At 34.4% G+C, this 13,253-nt stretch overlaps 1 protein-coding gene across 3 annotated transcripts in view; it reads right to left on the bottom strand.

The window, feature by feature from the left end:
* The window catches only part of LOC105487678 (gamma-aminobutyric acid type A receptor subunit alpha4), a 76,876-nt gene that overhangs the window by 43,720 nt on the left and 19,903 nt on the right, over positions 1 to 13,253 (bottom strand). For 2 of the 3 annotated variants that reach the window (XM_071093637.1, XM_071093636.1), the window contains exons 6-8: positions 12,860 to 13,003; positions 9,783 to 9,935; positions 3,399 to 3,650 (exon numbers count right to left, since the gene is read on the bottom strand). In XM_071093637.1, coding sequence (XP_070949738.1) covers positions 3,399 to 3,650; positions 9,783 to 9,935; positions 12,860 to 13,003 — 549 coding nt within the window. Of the gene's footprint in view, positions 1 to 3,390; positions 3,651 to 9,782; positions 9,936 to 12,859; positions 13,004 to 13,253 lie in introns of all 3 variants that reach the window. The other variant, XM_011751198.2, reaches the window with a different exon arrangement.

Raw genomic sequence — 13,253 nt, 5'->3', positions numbered from 1 at the left:
AAGGGACTGACCTGTGATCAATAGAGAATAAAGCTGATGATTTATACATGTGTTGATTTGGGTGTATGCAAACAAAGGGAGTCTTAGACTACTGTTTGTGGCAAACGCCATAGACTGTGTTTAAGTGACCACAGGCATTTGTCTGCTGGTTCAAAAAAGAAGCTGAGTAGAGCAATAGTGAGAGAGAAAGAGAGAGAACGAAACAGGGGACTAGCAGAGGAAGAAGAAGAGGAAAGAGAGTGAAAGGGGCGCTGCTTGTTTGCTTCTACATTTTTATGAAGATCTTACTATTTTTGTACAGTTGGACTCCATGAAGAAAAAGACACTTTTTAATTGTTTGTTTTTTTAAATCACAGACTCATAGATGTGTCAAATGTAAAATACAATAGCTCTTACTGGGCTTTCCACATCTTCTTAGATCTATCCCTTTAGGTCAAGAATTCCTAATTTTGAATGTACATTTACTACAACTATTTATCTTCTTGCTTATTGGTTTTGTTTTCTTCTTTAATACACAGGTACAGGCCCCACCCTGCCCCATGGGGTAGTTCTAATGTGTGGCCATGTTAAGAGCTGCTGCTTTAAAGACTCCACAAGAAAACTATTAGAACAGATAAACAAACAGAGTGAAGTTGCAGGATACAAAATTAATATACAAAAATCAGCAGCATTTTTGTATGTCAACAGTTAACAATCTGAAAAAGGTATAAAAAAGTATTCCAATTTACCATAGCCACACATAAAATTAAATACCTAGGAATTAACTTCACCAAAGAAATGAAAGATATCTATAATGAAAATTAGAAAACACTGATGAAAGAAATTGAAGAGGACACCAAAAAATTGAAAAATATTTTATGTTCATGGATTGGAAGAGTCAGTATTAATAAAATTTCCATACTACCAAAAGCAATCTACAGGTTCAGTGCAATCCCTATCAAAATACCAAAGATGTTCTTCACATAAATAGCAAAAACAATCCTAAAATGTATATGGAACCACAAAAGACCCAGAATAGCCAAAGCTATCCTAAGCACAAAGAATGAAACTGGAGGAATCACATTACCTGATTTCAAATTATACTACAAACCTATAATAATCAAAACAACATGGTACTGGAATAAAAACAGACACATAGATAAATGAAACAGAATAGAGAACCCAGAAACAAATCCACACACCTACAGCAAACCCATTTTCAACACAGGTGCCAAAAGTATACACTGGGAAAAAGACAGTCTCTTCAATAAATGGTGCTGGGAAAACTGTATATTCATATGCAGAAGAATGAAAATAGACCCCTATCTCTTGCCATATACAAAAATCAAATCAAAATGAATTAAGACCACCTCAAATCATTAAACTACTACAAGAAAACATTCAGGGAAATCTCTAGGATGTTGATCTGGGCAAAAATTTCTTGAGTAGTACCTTAGAAGCATAGGCAACCAAAACAACAATGGACAGAAGGGATCACATCAAGTTAAAAAGCTTCTGCACAGCAAAGTATACAATTAACAAAGTGAAGAGACAACTCAGATTGGAAGAAAATATTTGCAAACTACTCATCTGACAAAGGATTAAGAATCAGAATATATAAAGAGGTCAAACAACTGAATAGGAAAAAATCTGATAATCCAATCAAAAATGGGCAAAGATTTGAATAGATAATATGGCCTGGCTGTGTTCTCAGCCAAATCTCAACTTGAATTGTATCTCCCAGAATGCCCACCTGTTGTGGGAGAGACGCAGGGGGAAGTAATTGAATCATGGGGGACAGTCTTTCCTATGCTGTTCTTGTGATAGTGAATAAGTCTCACGAGATCTGATGGGTTTATCATGGGTTTCCAATTTTGCTTCTTCCTCATTTTTCTCTTACCATCACCATGTATGAAGTGCCTTCCACCTCCCACCATGATTCTGAGGCCTCCCCAGCCATGTGAGACTGTAAGTCCAATTAAATCTCTTTTTGTTCCCAGTTTTGGGTATGTCTTTATCAGCAGTGTGAAAATGGACTAATACAATAGACATTTCTCAAAATAAGTCATGGAAATTGTAAACAGGTATATGAAAAGGTACTGAACATCACTGATCATCAGAGAAATGCAAATCAAAACTACAATGATGCATCATTTCACCCCAGGTAAAATAGCTTATATCCAAAAGACAGGCAATAGCAAATGCTGGAGAGGATGTGGAGAAAAGGGAACATGTGTACGCTGTTGGTGGGAAGATAAATTAGTACAACCACTATGGAGAACAGCTGAAGGGTCCTCAAAAAACTAAAAATAGAGCTACCACATGATTCAGCAATTCTACTACTGGGTGTATACCCAAAAGAAAGGAAATCAGTATATCAGAGAGATATCTGCACTCCTATGTTTGTTTCAGATCTGTCTACAATAGCTAAGATTTGGAAGCAACCTAAGTGTCTATAAACTGATAAATGAATAGAGAAAATGTGGTACATATATACAGTGAATGATTATTCAGCCATAAAAAAGAATGAGATCCAGTCATTTGCTACAACATGGATGGAAATGGAGATCATTATGTTAAGTGAAATAACCCAGGCACAGAAAGATAAACCTTGCATGTTCTCACTTATTTGTGGGATCTAAAAATCAAAACAATTGAACTCATGAACATAGAGGGTAAAATGATGGTACTAGAGACTAGGAAGGGTAGTGGGAGTTTGGTGGGGGGAAGATAGGGATGATTAATGGGTACAAAGTAATAGAATGAATAAGACCTACTATTTGATAGCACAACACGGCAACTACGGCCAATAATAACTTAATTGTACATTTTGAAATAACTTAAAGAATGTAATTGGACTGTTTGTAACTCAAAGAATAAATGCTTGAAGAAATGTCTATCCCATTTTCCATGATGCGGTTATTTCACATTGCATGCCTGTATCAAAGCATCTCAGGTACATCGTAAATATATGCATCTATTATGTAGTCACAAAAATTAAACATAAGCAAAATTTTTAAAGAAACAAACAAAAACTAACTGCTGCTTTGCTTTGCACCATGAACTCTATTAGAATGTTTTCTCAACTCACTTACAGATGTTCACAGGTTCTTCCTAATAGTATACATGAGATTTTGCCCTTTTCTGTAGAAAAATAAAACATGTAACTCCGAAAGAAACTTTCAAACAATTAGCTTCGCCTACATCTAGCTCTGTCACAGCTGTTTACTTTTTAAGCTTTTAATCACCAACATAAAGTTTAAGCTCATACAGTTACTTTTATATTTTTCTGGATTTTTAAATGACTTACAAGTTGATATCAGGATTTTAAGTCCTCCGTTTGTTCTCCTGACAACATAAATTTGATCAGGAAGCTAAAATCTTAAACTAAAGGCGGATTAAGTCAAGTACCTGCAGAGGGGCTTCAGGATGCTTCTCTCTCTGCACTGGAGCAGCGGGAACTTCCTGAGGGGGCTTTGATGTCTTCCTTTTGGCTTTTTCCATTTGGATATTGGTGAAATAGTTGACAGCAGCAAACTCGATAAGGGCCGAAAATACAAAAGCAAAGCAGACAGCTATGAACCAATCCATGGCAGTAGCATAGGACACTTTGGGCAAAGAATGTCGTGCACTGATGCTTAGTGTGGTCATGGTGAGGACAGTTGTTATTCCTTCAAAGCAAAAGAGCAGAGAGACAAAACACCTTACCATAATTTATATTTAAAAAACCACTGCCACCAACAACAGAAACCTAGAAAATCAGGTGGGATAAGGTTAACAAAACTTACAATAACTCAAACAAAACCATCTTTGATGGAGAATTGGAATCTTAGTGGTTCAATAAAATTAGCACAGGATTTGGAGTGAGAGAAAGATATGGTTCTAATCCTAGTTTTTCTAACAATTGCTTAATAAGTCTTGCGTTGAATTTGGAAAATTCTTTGGTCTTTATTTGACACCTACCGATTGGGTTTTCTATAAAGGTTAAAAGTGTGTAAGGCACCTAGCGCACAGTGGGATGATACTGGAAACTATGCCAACACACCCACCGGACTCAACAGACACACACCTATCAGGAAGAGTAACTCATTGAAGCGCTGACTCTCAGCTAGGAATGGGAAGTGAGGAACACTGTCCTCCTAAATTGGAGCATCAGAATTTCTGGAGTCAAGCATGGACCACTGCTATTGAGAACCACTGCCAGAAAAGGCATAAATTATACATAGGTCTTCTTATCTTTAAACGTTATCTATTGAATTAAAATACTAAATTTACTAGTTGTGCAGAAGCCTCATATATATAAAACAATAAAGTTATATTACTGGACGAATAGATTTCCAGAGCAATTTGGCATTATAAATATTGGACCTATACTACCCATCAGTTCACAGCTGGCTGGAAAATATTTGCAAAAAGAACAGAAGTACTTCTCCTCCATCAATAGTCTTCTGAAGCACCACATCCAGGAATGCTTTTTCCTTAGCTTGGAAAAAAAGTCAGTTTCCACTCTTAGTAGAAAAATTCTCCTTGCCACTGGTACTATAGAGTAACACGTTATTTAAGAATGCTAATATTTGGGCACTTGTCCATTTCTGCATGTATATATGTCTGTCTAACCCATATTATACAGTTTAAGTCTGGAAATTTTTGCGAGGATTTACTACATCCATTTAAACTGATTCTACATAATGACTAGGATAGCTCCTGAAGTTGACAAACAACATATTTGGGGATGGGGATGATGATAATAATAGAACAATGATGTTGAAGGCATTTAAACTGCATATTCCAATACCAATCCCCAGCTGAAAGGCAAATAATGCATGTTCAACCAAAAAGATAATGAGTCCAGTGCAATATTGAAGGAATAAAACATTTTGACTTGGGGAAAATAATAGGTCTCCTCAATTCAGAATTTTGTTGTATTCTGCCTACTACTATTCCTTAACTGATACATGTGTGTAACCCTCATTTCCACAGCTTTATTAACTATAGTCTTCTTGAGGGCAGACAAGTCTAAGGTTGCTTCAGGTTTATATTTCACATAGTGCTAGGCACAAGATAAATCCACGGAAATAAAAACTCATTCTTCCACTTCCTCACCAATCCATTTTCTCTGAAATCCAGTCTCTTCTAAATCTTCAATGCTTAGAACATGAAAAATTGGAGCAACTGTGCAGCACATGAGCTACACAGCATTTATAAAGATCTGAGACCCCACACAGAGAAAGAAACTTGAGAATTTGGTTGTATTCCCTTTTAAAAATATTTTGTGACATTGTTAGCATTCTTATTAGTCTAAAATAGATTATAAAATGAATTTATTCAAATATATAAATATCTAAATATCTATAAAAATGCTATATTGTGAATTTATTGGATTTTATTTCAGAAAGAGACCTTGGAACATTTAGGCCTTCATTTTGAATCTCAGAAAAGTGGCACCATTCCCATGTTGGCTGTGAGATATATGAATAAACAATAAAATAACTGAAAATTTTTAGCTACGTTTGATGATAGATTAAAATGTTTTTCTTGCTCATAACAATTTAAATTTAATGGAGTATTAAGAATTCAAAAAAGTTCTATAACTTTCTCAGATATGTAAGCAATATTTTTCCTCTAATGTCATAGAAACAATGCTAAAAGCAGTTAGAATAAAATATGAACAGTACAGTATAAATAATAATACTATTCAGTACTCAGAAAATTCTACAGAGACCATACTGTGATAACCAAAAAAGATACTCAAATTCAAATATAAGCAACTTAAGATTCCCTATGTCACTTTGAACTATTTTTTTTTTTGTAATAGGACTATTTTTCTTGGTGATCAGAAGTAGTGGTCTTTATCTTCTCCTCTTATCATGTGAATGCCCTTACCAATGTCAAGCAAACAGAATACTAATGCAGTTATTGACCCATAAATTCAATAATTACTTTCCAATTGTTTAGGAGGATAGATCACCAAGTTCATGAGTTAAATGATGATGTGGACACCAACACACACACACACAAACACACATGCTGGATAGGTGGCTACCTTCCACTTATCTTGCATTATTTTCAATCAATTTGATTTTAAAGTTTGTAGAATAGCCCTCCAGATACTATGGTTCCTACTTTATGACACTGGCAAAACTGGGAAATTAGCTGGCACAAACATTCGGCTAAGTATTTAAATGTTGTCACCTCTTTCGACATTAAAATTTATCTCTCCTGGTGTTAAAATTTAAAGAAAGAACTGCCGTGACAAGGGTATGCTTATTATACTTGGTCTGAAGTGGAACATTTGATTAAATGAAAACCAGTGGAATAACAAACAGAAACCAACTCTTCAGAATAAGAATCCATGTTTCCTCTGCATCCAAGAAGACAATTCATCTGTCGTGTATGGCTTAGCCGGCACCTACCCTGAACACATTTAAAAGCCACATTTTAAAAAATATATCCAATTATTGATGCCATTCCCTGCATTTAGCATGCTGAATATGCACCATATTGGCTGGCCTAGAAGCTGAGTGAGGATGTGTAAGAGTAGGCAAAGACTGTACACAAGAGTGAATTTTTGGCTGGCCACTCCTAGAAAATGAAATAGCAATGATTAAGATATGCCAGCTGGCATTTACTTGTGTTTAATGTTTTACTATACTGGAATAATTAGAAAACTTAGAGGCATACAGCTTTGGAGATAGAAGGTCTTTGGAGAGATTTTTAGCACACTCTGCTCCTTTCATTACACTGATTTTTTTTTTTTTTGGTTTTGTTTTTGTACAGTCTCTAATGATGTCTCTGACCCAACAAATTATCTTCTTATGAGTGGAAAGGGAAATAAGAGTTAGGGAAGAAAAAAATTTGCCCAGAATTAATATTTACCTAAATCTCATATGCAAATAGATTTCTAATTTCCTCCTAAATACTTAAAACTTAACTTTCCTAAGAAAGTACCTTCATAGAACCTCAATGATAGTCTAATAGTTATCAATATGACACATCTTAGGTCTTTGAACACTTAATTACCGACATAATTTCTCTGCTCAACTAAAAACAATATCTTGGCACATGGGCACAAAAGATGGGCAAATTTCCAATTAAAAAAAAAATAAAAAAACCAGCCACAAAGTATCTTTAGCACACATCCATATAATCTCACTCAGCAGCTCTGGAATTCTCCACAAGCCCCCACATCCCCACACCTCCTGTGAAGACAGAATGACTGAGTTGTCAAAGTTAGATAGAAATTGTCTTGGGTCCACCAATTACAATTTGACTTTACAGAAGTTTCTTAATATGTTTGAGTCATTTTCCTTATCTATAGAAAATAATGACTACTTTACTGAGTAATTATTAAGGTTAACAATATTTGGCAAATCTGTTTATCTTTGGTACTACTAGTATCCTTACTTCTTGCTACTTAGTTTTCTTAAAATGTCTTATTTGGATAGGAAATGTTGGGTGAGTACAGCTGTAATCAATACTAGTCTTCACCGCACCACTGGAAATTTCTATTATTTGGGGACAAGTGAGATGAACAGTAGCTATCAGGTTGTAATCAATCAAGAAATAAATAAAAGGTTATCAAGCCATCACAATAGTAATAATATATGGCAGGTAGTCACATTAATATATCAAGTAATGATTTTCAAATGAAGTAGATAGTAGCATGGAATGCCATACTAATAAATAACACTTAAATCATATTTTCTATGCATCTGCATTATTTCAAGTGCTTTTCTAAATCAACTCATTTAATCCTTAGAGCAATCCTATGAGGTACATGCAATCATTCATCCTCTTCTAACACATGAGGAAGCAGGCAAAGGTAACTTACTGAAGGTCCACAGCTAATAAGTGATAGTCCCTGGGTAAGAAGCTAGGCTTTTTGCCTCCACATTCTGCACTTATGGCACCATCACCCCTTGATTACAGGCACCTATGATGGATCATTAATTGCTGTTCTATACGCTCTTCAGGATCATTTTTTCTTAAAAAACAATATGTATACAAGAGTTTTTTTATTTGTAAGATATAGTAGAAACTTCTGTGTTTTCTTTTTAATTTTTAATGAGGGTAGCTCCTGAAATGTTTATTTTTTTTTTACAAGAAAAAGTTAACAGACTTAGGATGCTCAGCCTCAGTAAATACTTCTTGCCTAGTCAAAGTGCTTCAAAAGATGATGTGTGAAGACACAAAATTAGCTTGAGTGTTAAATGAGATAATGAACATCAAGAACTTAGCAGAGCATCCAATAGTACACACTAGAAAGTTATGCTTTCTTTAAAACACTTAAAAGTCAAGAAAACTAAATCAGAACAAAATCTATCTTCCTTAGATTGGAGAAGTATTGGAGTAAGTAATTAATATGAACCAAGTGGTCCAGACACCCTATATTGAGTACTATATATAATTTTTTAAATCCTCACTAGTCTATGAAGGTGAGATGTATTGTCACAATCTTATGAATGGAGAAAATAAGTGGCAGATTTGGGTTTAAACCTAGACTTGCTGACACCCACAGTTTAGATTTGTTGTTTTCTCTCTTCTGTTTTCAAATCTACATTTAAGAGCTAAATTTTATTCAACACTTTGAGTTGTGCAGTTATTCTTTAATTGAACCCTCACAACTCTTTAAGGTACCATTATACCTCCTCACTGCCTTCCTAAGATCACACCCTCCCTCCACCATTGCCCCCCGATATGAGTTTCTCTAGTATAATTCCAATACTTTCTTTTCTATTTTTGTAATGCATCCTCATACTCCAACACATTCTTAAAGAAACCTAAGATTAAAGGGAGGATAGCTATCTATAGAGTATTTCAGATCCATTGAAGACACTAAGACCCCCTAATCAACAGTTCTCGAAAAGGATGGGGAGGTAGGATGAAAAGTTCCCATTCTATTTAGTTCATTTGCACCAGCATCTCTTCAGCTATTGTGTGATAAGGGATATTATACCATGGCTGTGATCCTACTAGGTAGAAAAGCAAAGAGGAATTGGCACTCTTGTGAGGACTACACCACAATTCCAGAGCAATTCTGATCGTTTTTCTTCTTATTGTACTACTGAGTGCTTTTGTTACTCACAATGAACAGAGAAATAATAGAGAAAGACATTAAAATAAACATAATTATAACAAATTCTACTATTTAAAAGCATGACTGATATGTAGAATACAGTGTAATAAAATTGTAAACTCATATGCTCTGAACTTTATATGGTTCAGAATACTATACAGTATATATGAAGCTACAATAAAGACAAAAAGAAAGAACAATGTTTAGAAAAAAAGAAGTATGTAAGTAGATGAGCTTATAAACTAAGCACATAATACCTCCCAATTCAATGCATTTAAACCATTTGCATTTTGGTCCACTTCATTAAAAGCTAAATTATTCTAAGGCTTTCATATTCATTCAGCCATGACTTTTATTTGTTTTATTTTAAGCTGCCAATGCATTTCATTTTAACACGCAGATATAATTTTAATTCAATTACACAGCATTCTACTAGGAGCCCAAGAATATCACTGAAAGTGAGATTATGTCCAGATTCACATTTGGTCTACACCTGTCTGGTGCTCAACAAGGGAAATCTGATGCATGGCCCCAGAGGAAAGGAAGGATGCCTGAATCTCCCCAGGCTTTATTACTTTGTACTGGCTACATAAAAATGAAAGCCTATATGATTCCTTATTCAGGATAGCCTGATGTATTAGGGTTTAAGATTTTCTTAGAAATATCCCATGAATCACGAATAAAATGTAATGTGAACAGAAACACCCAAGAAATGAATTGCAATTACCAAATACAGTCCTAGCGGGAACTGATTCTTTATTTATCCAGAATGAAACTTGAGAAAGAATCACTGTCATAATGCATGGAATATAAGTCTGAATCATAAAATAACCCATCTTCCGTCTGAGGTGGAAGTAAACCGTCATAACAATATATTCACCTGCCAAGAAAACAGGAGGAAAATGTGTTATCGGTTCTGCAGGCAGTTAGTCAATGACTTCTTAAACATATTTCAGACTAACAAACAGTATTCTAAGGAAAGAAATTCTCTTTTGTGCATAGCTTCACAAACATCAATAAGTATGTAGTTTCCTAACGAGGGAGAAAATGATATTGAACATTATTATACAGAAAAACACTTTGTTCCATGTAATGATTAAGCAATTTAACAAATTGGGCTAAAACTTTTTAAAATTTTCTGTAGTGCTTTCTATTTTGATGATCTAATATTGCTAAGGCAATTAGCTTTCATTTTCAGCGTTTTTTAGAAACAACATTTAGACCTAACTTCTATGGAAAACCACCAGAAAAAAATAGAAATGCACACAGTTACACATACACAGCCACTGACACATACACACCCATTTATGAAAATATAAAGTTTAATTTTAGAAAAGAATAAAGATACATATTTTATTTATATATAAATATATATGTTTCATTCATATATAGATTTCATACACAATCACAAGCTTAGAGAGAGGCTACCTTAGTTTTAGGAAAGAGGTGAATTTCTAAATGTTCTTTATATGAAGAAAAATATAGACGTGTATAACAGACAGGCATATATGACACCCCTGAGTTCAAGCATGTTTTACTGGCATTTAGACAAAAACCTGATTTCTGGTAGCTGTTGATAAGTATTTTTACTGTTACATCTCAAAATAACATGTCAAAAAAGTTACCTAGGAAGCAGTGGCCTTATTCACAAACCGTGAGTCCAGCATTCAGAAACCTCACATCCTACCAGTTGTGTTCCATATCCCACTTGCAGACTGGAAAATAAATGCCCTTCCAAAAGTGTATTTTCTTAGACAGATGAGAGGCAAAGTGCCCTCTTAGAAAGCTACTGTATTGTTTCATGACTGATGTGAAGAAGGTTTCCTCAAAATGAAAACAGTCATGACAGGTGTCATAAAGATAAAAGTAATGGAAATTTACTGTGACTTATACAAAGCAGTTTTAATAGTAGAGACAGTGGGCTAAATTCCTTTTTTAAAACAAAGGCTTACATATTAATTTTATTTATCCATAATAAATTTCCATTTTATCTTATTTATGTTTAATTTTAACCAATTTTTGAGGTATGATTGACATACAAAAAGCTGTACATATTAATGTATACAACTTAATGAGTTTGGAAATAAGTATACACTCGTTAATCTATCACCACAATCTATGCCACAAACATATACATCACCCCCAAAAGTTCCCTCCTTCTTATTTATTACCTTCTCTGACAAGGACATTTGAGATCTACTGTTTCAGCAAATTTTTAAGTAGACAATACAGTACTGTTCACTATATGCACTCTGCTATACAGTAGATATCTAGAATTTATTCACCTTATATAACAGAAATACTATGGCCTTTGACTAATATCTCCCTGTTTCCTCCTCCCGGAGGCCCCTGACTACCACCATTCCTCTCACTGCTCTGAGTTTGACTATTTTAGCTTCATCATCCCTTCACAACACTGCTTTATCCATTTTTTCTTAAAACAGAAGCAAAAACTTCATTATCTCACATCTTTACTCCAGATCTTAAACTACTCATTTTCTACTAATGCAATCTTAGCATTTTATCTCTCAGTCAACACCTTTTTAAGAACACAAACTCAGAAGTTAACACTTAGATTTGAAATTTGGTTTTGCCAGTTATTAGCTATACGACTTAGGCAAACACATTGTACTTAAACCTTTCTCATGTATAAAATAAATGTTATGGTGGTATCCACTTCATGGGATGGTTATGAGAAAAAATACATAGAAAGAATTTAGAAGGGCGCCCGTCACATGGTAATTGCTGAATAAAGTTTAGCTATCGCTATGGCCTAAATGTTTGTGGTCCTCAAAGTTCAAATGTTGAAACATAATAGCCAATGTAATGATAAGAGGTTGGCCTTGGGGTGATTAAACCATGATGATGGAGTATTTATGAATAGAATTAGTGCCTTTATAAAAGAGGCCCCAGTATGAACACCCACTCCCTACACCTTGGGGGTCCCCATGTGAGGACTTATTCATAGAAGGTACTATTCTGTGAACAAAGAAATAGGTCCTCATAGAACACTGAATCTGATAGCACCTCATCTTAGACTTGTCAGCCTCCTGAACTATGAGAAGTAAATTTCTGTTGTTTTTGAGCCACCCTGTTTGTGTTGTTTTGTTACGATGGCCCAAACAAACTAAGATAACTATCATCAAAAATATTTTTTTCTGGTGACATGTGTATGTGAGGAACAGTCTTAGAACAAGCAATAATCAGCTAATTTTTCCACTAAAAATGATTAAAAACTAAATGCTGTAATTCTTTCTATTCACATTCCAAAAGAAAAGAGAGACCAAGAATCATCAATAATAAGCATCCCCCCGACTCATGAAATAACTTTAATGTACACCCATAATATATTTTGTAATTAAGCTTGAGATTTTTGTTTACTTTCAGAAAACAAGAGAAGGTGACACCATAAAATTGGGCAAGATAAAATAAAATTTTTGGAAAGCCCCACAAAAATCATCAAAAACCAAAACCAAAAACAAAGCAAAGACAAAAAACAAGATCAGACTTCCTACCACATAATTTTGTGAAAATAATTTCAACATATTTGATTACTGGCTTTCATTTCCGAATAAGAAAACCAACTCACTTTTAGCATCTTACTAAATCAGAATTTATTTTAAACTAAAGTAAGATTATAAATATAAAGAAATTATGAGCCGTAACTCATGCATCAACTCTATTTCTGGAAAATGTTTGTTGTTCTCCTGAAAAAAATAAATAACTATTTCAACGAAAAAGTCAGGAGAAAACTCTATTGCTAACACCAAGTAGCATATCAGCTTTAATTATTACACATCTCACCCGTAATCGATTTGATGGTTTCACTTGATACGGTTTGCCCAATCAAATCATATTGAACTAAGCTGGAAGACTCCTTCGGCACTTCAACTGATTTCTCAGGACCTTTTGTCCAGGTGTAGATCATCTCACTCTTTGGATAGGCATCTAAAAGAGAGCACAGAATGTGGTTAGAGTCAATGCTCCTTTTTCATCTGCATCAGTGGTCAACACTTAAAAACAGTACTTGTTCAAGAAAGATGGAATAAATGAAAACAACGTTCACTATAATTTAGTCAAACATGTTTAAAACTTAGAAAACTAGAGATTAAGTAAATACCCTTGCAACTCAACAGCATTTATTTTTTATGCCAAATAATTGGAGGAGGAGATATTAAAACTGAGGGATCTAAAATGC

Source organism: Macaca nemestrina, chromosome 3 (genome assembly GCF_043159975.1).
Source record: "Macaca nemestrina isolate mMacNem1 chromosome 3, mMacNem.hap1, whole genome shotgun sequence".
In the NCBI taxonomy this organism is placed as follows: domain Eukaryota; kingdom Metazoa; phylum Chordata; class Mammalia; order Primates; family Cercopithecidae; genus Macaca; species Macaca nemestrina.
This window is presented reverse-complemented; position numbering and strand designations above follow the sequence as displayed.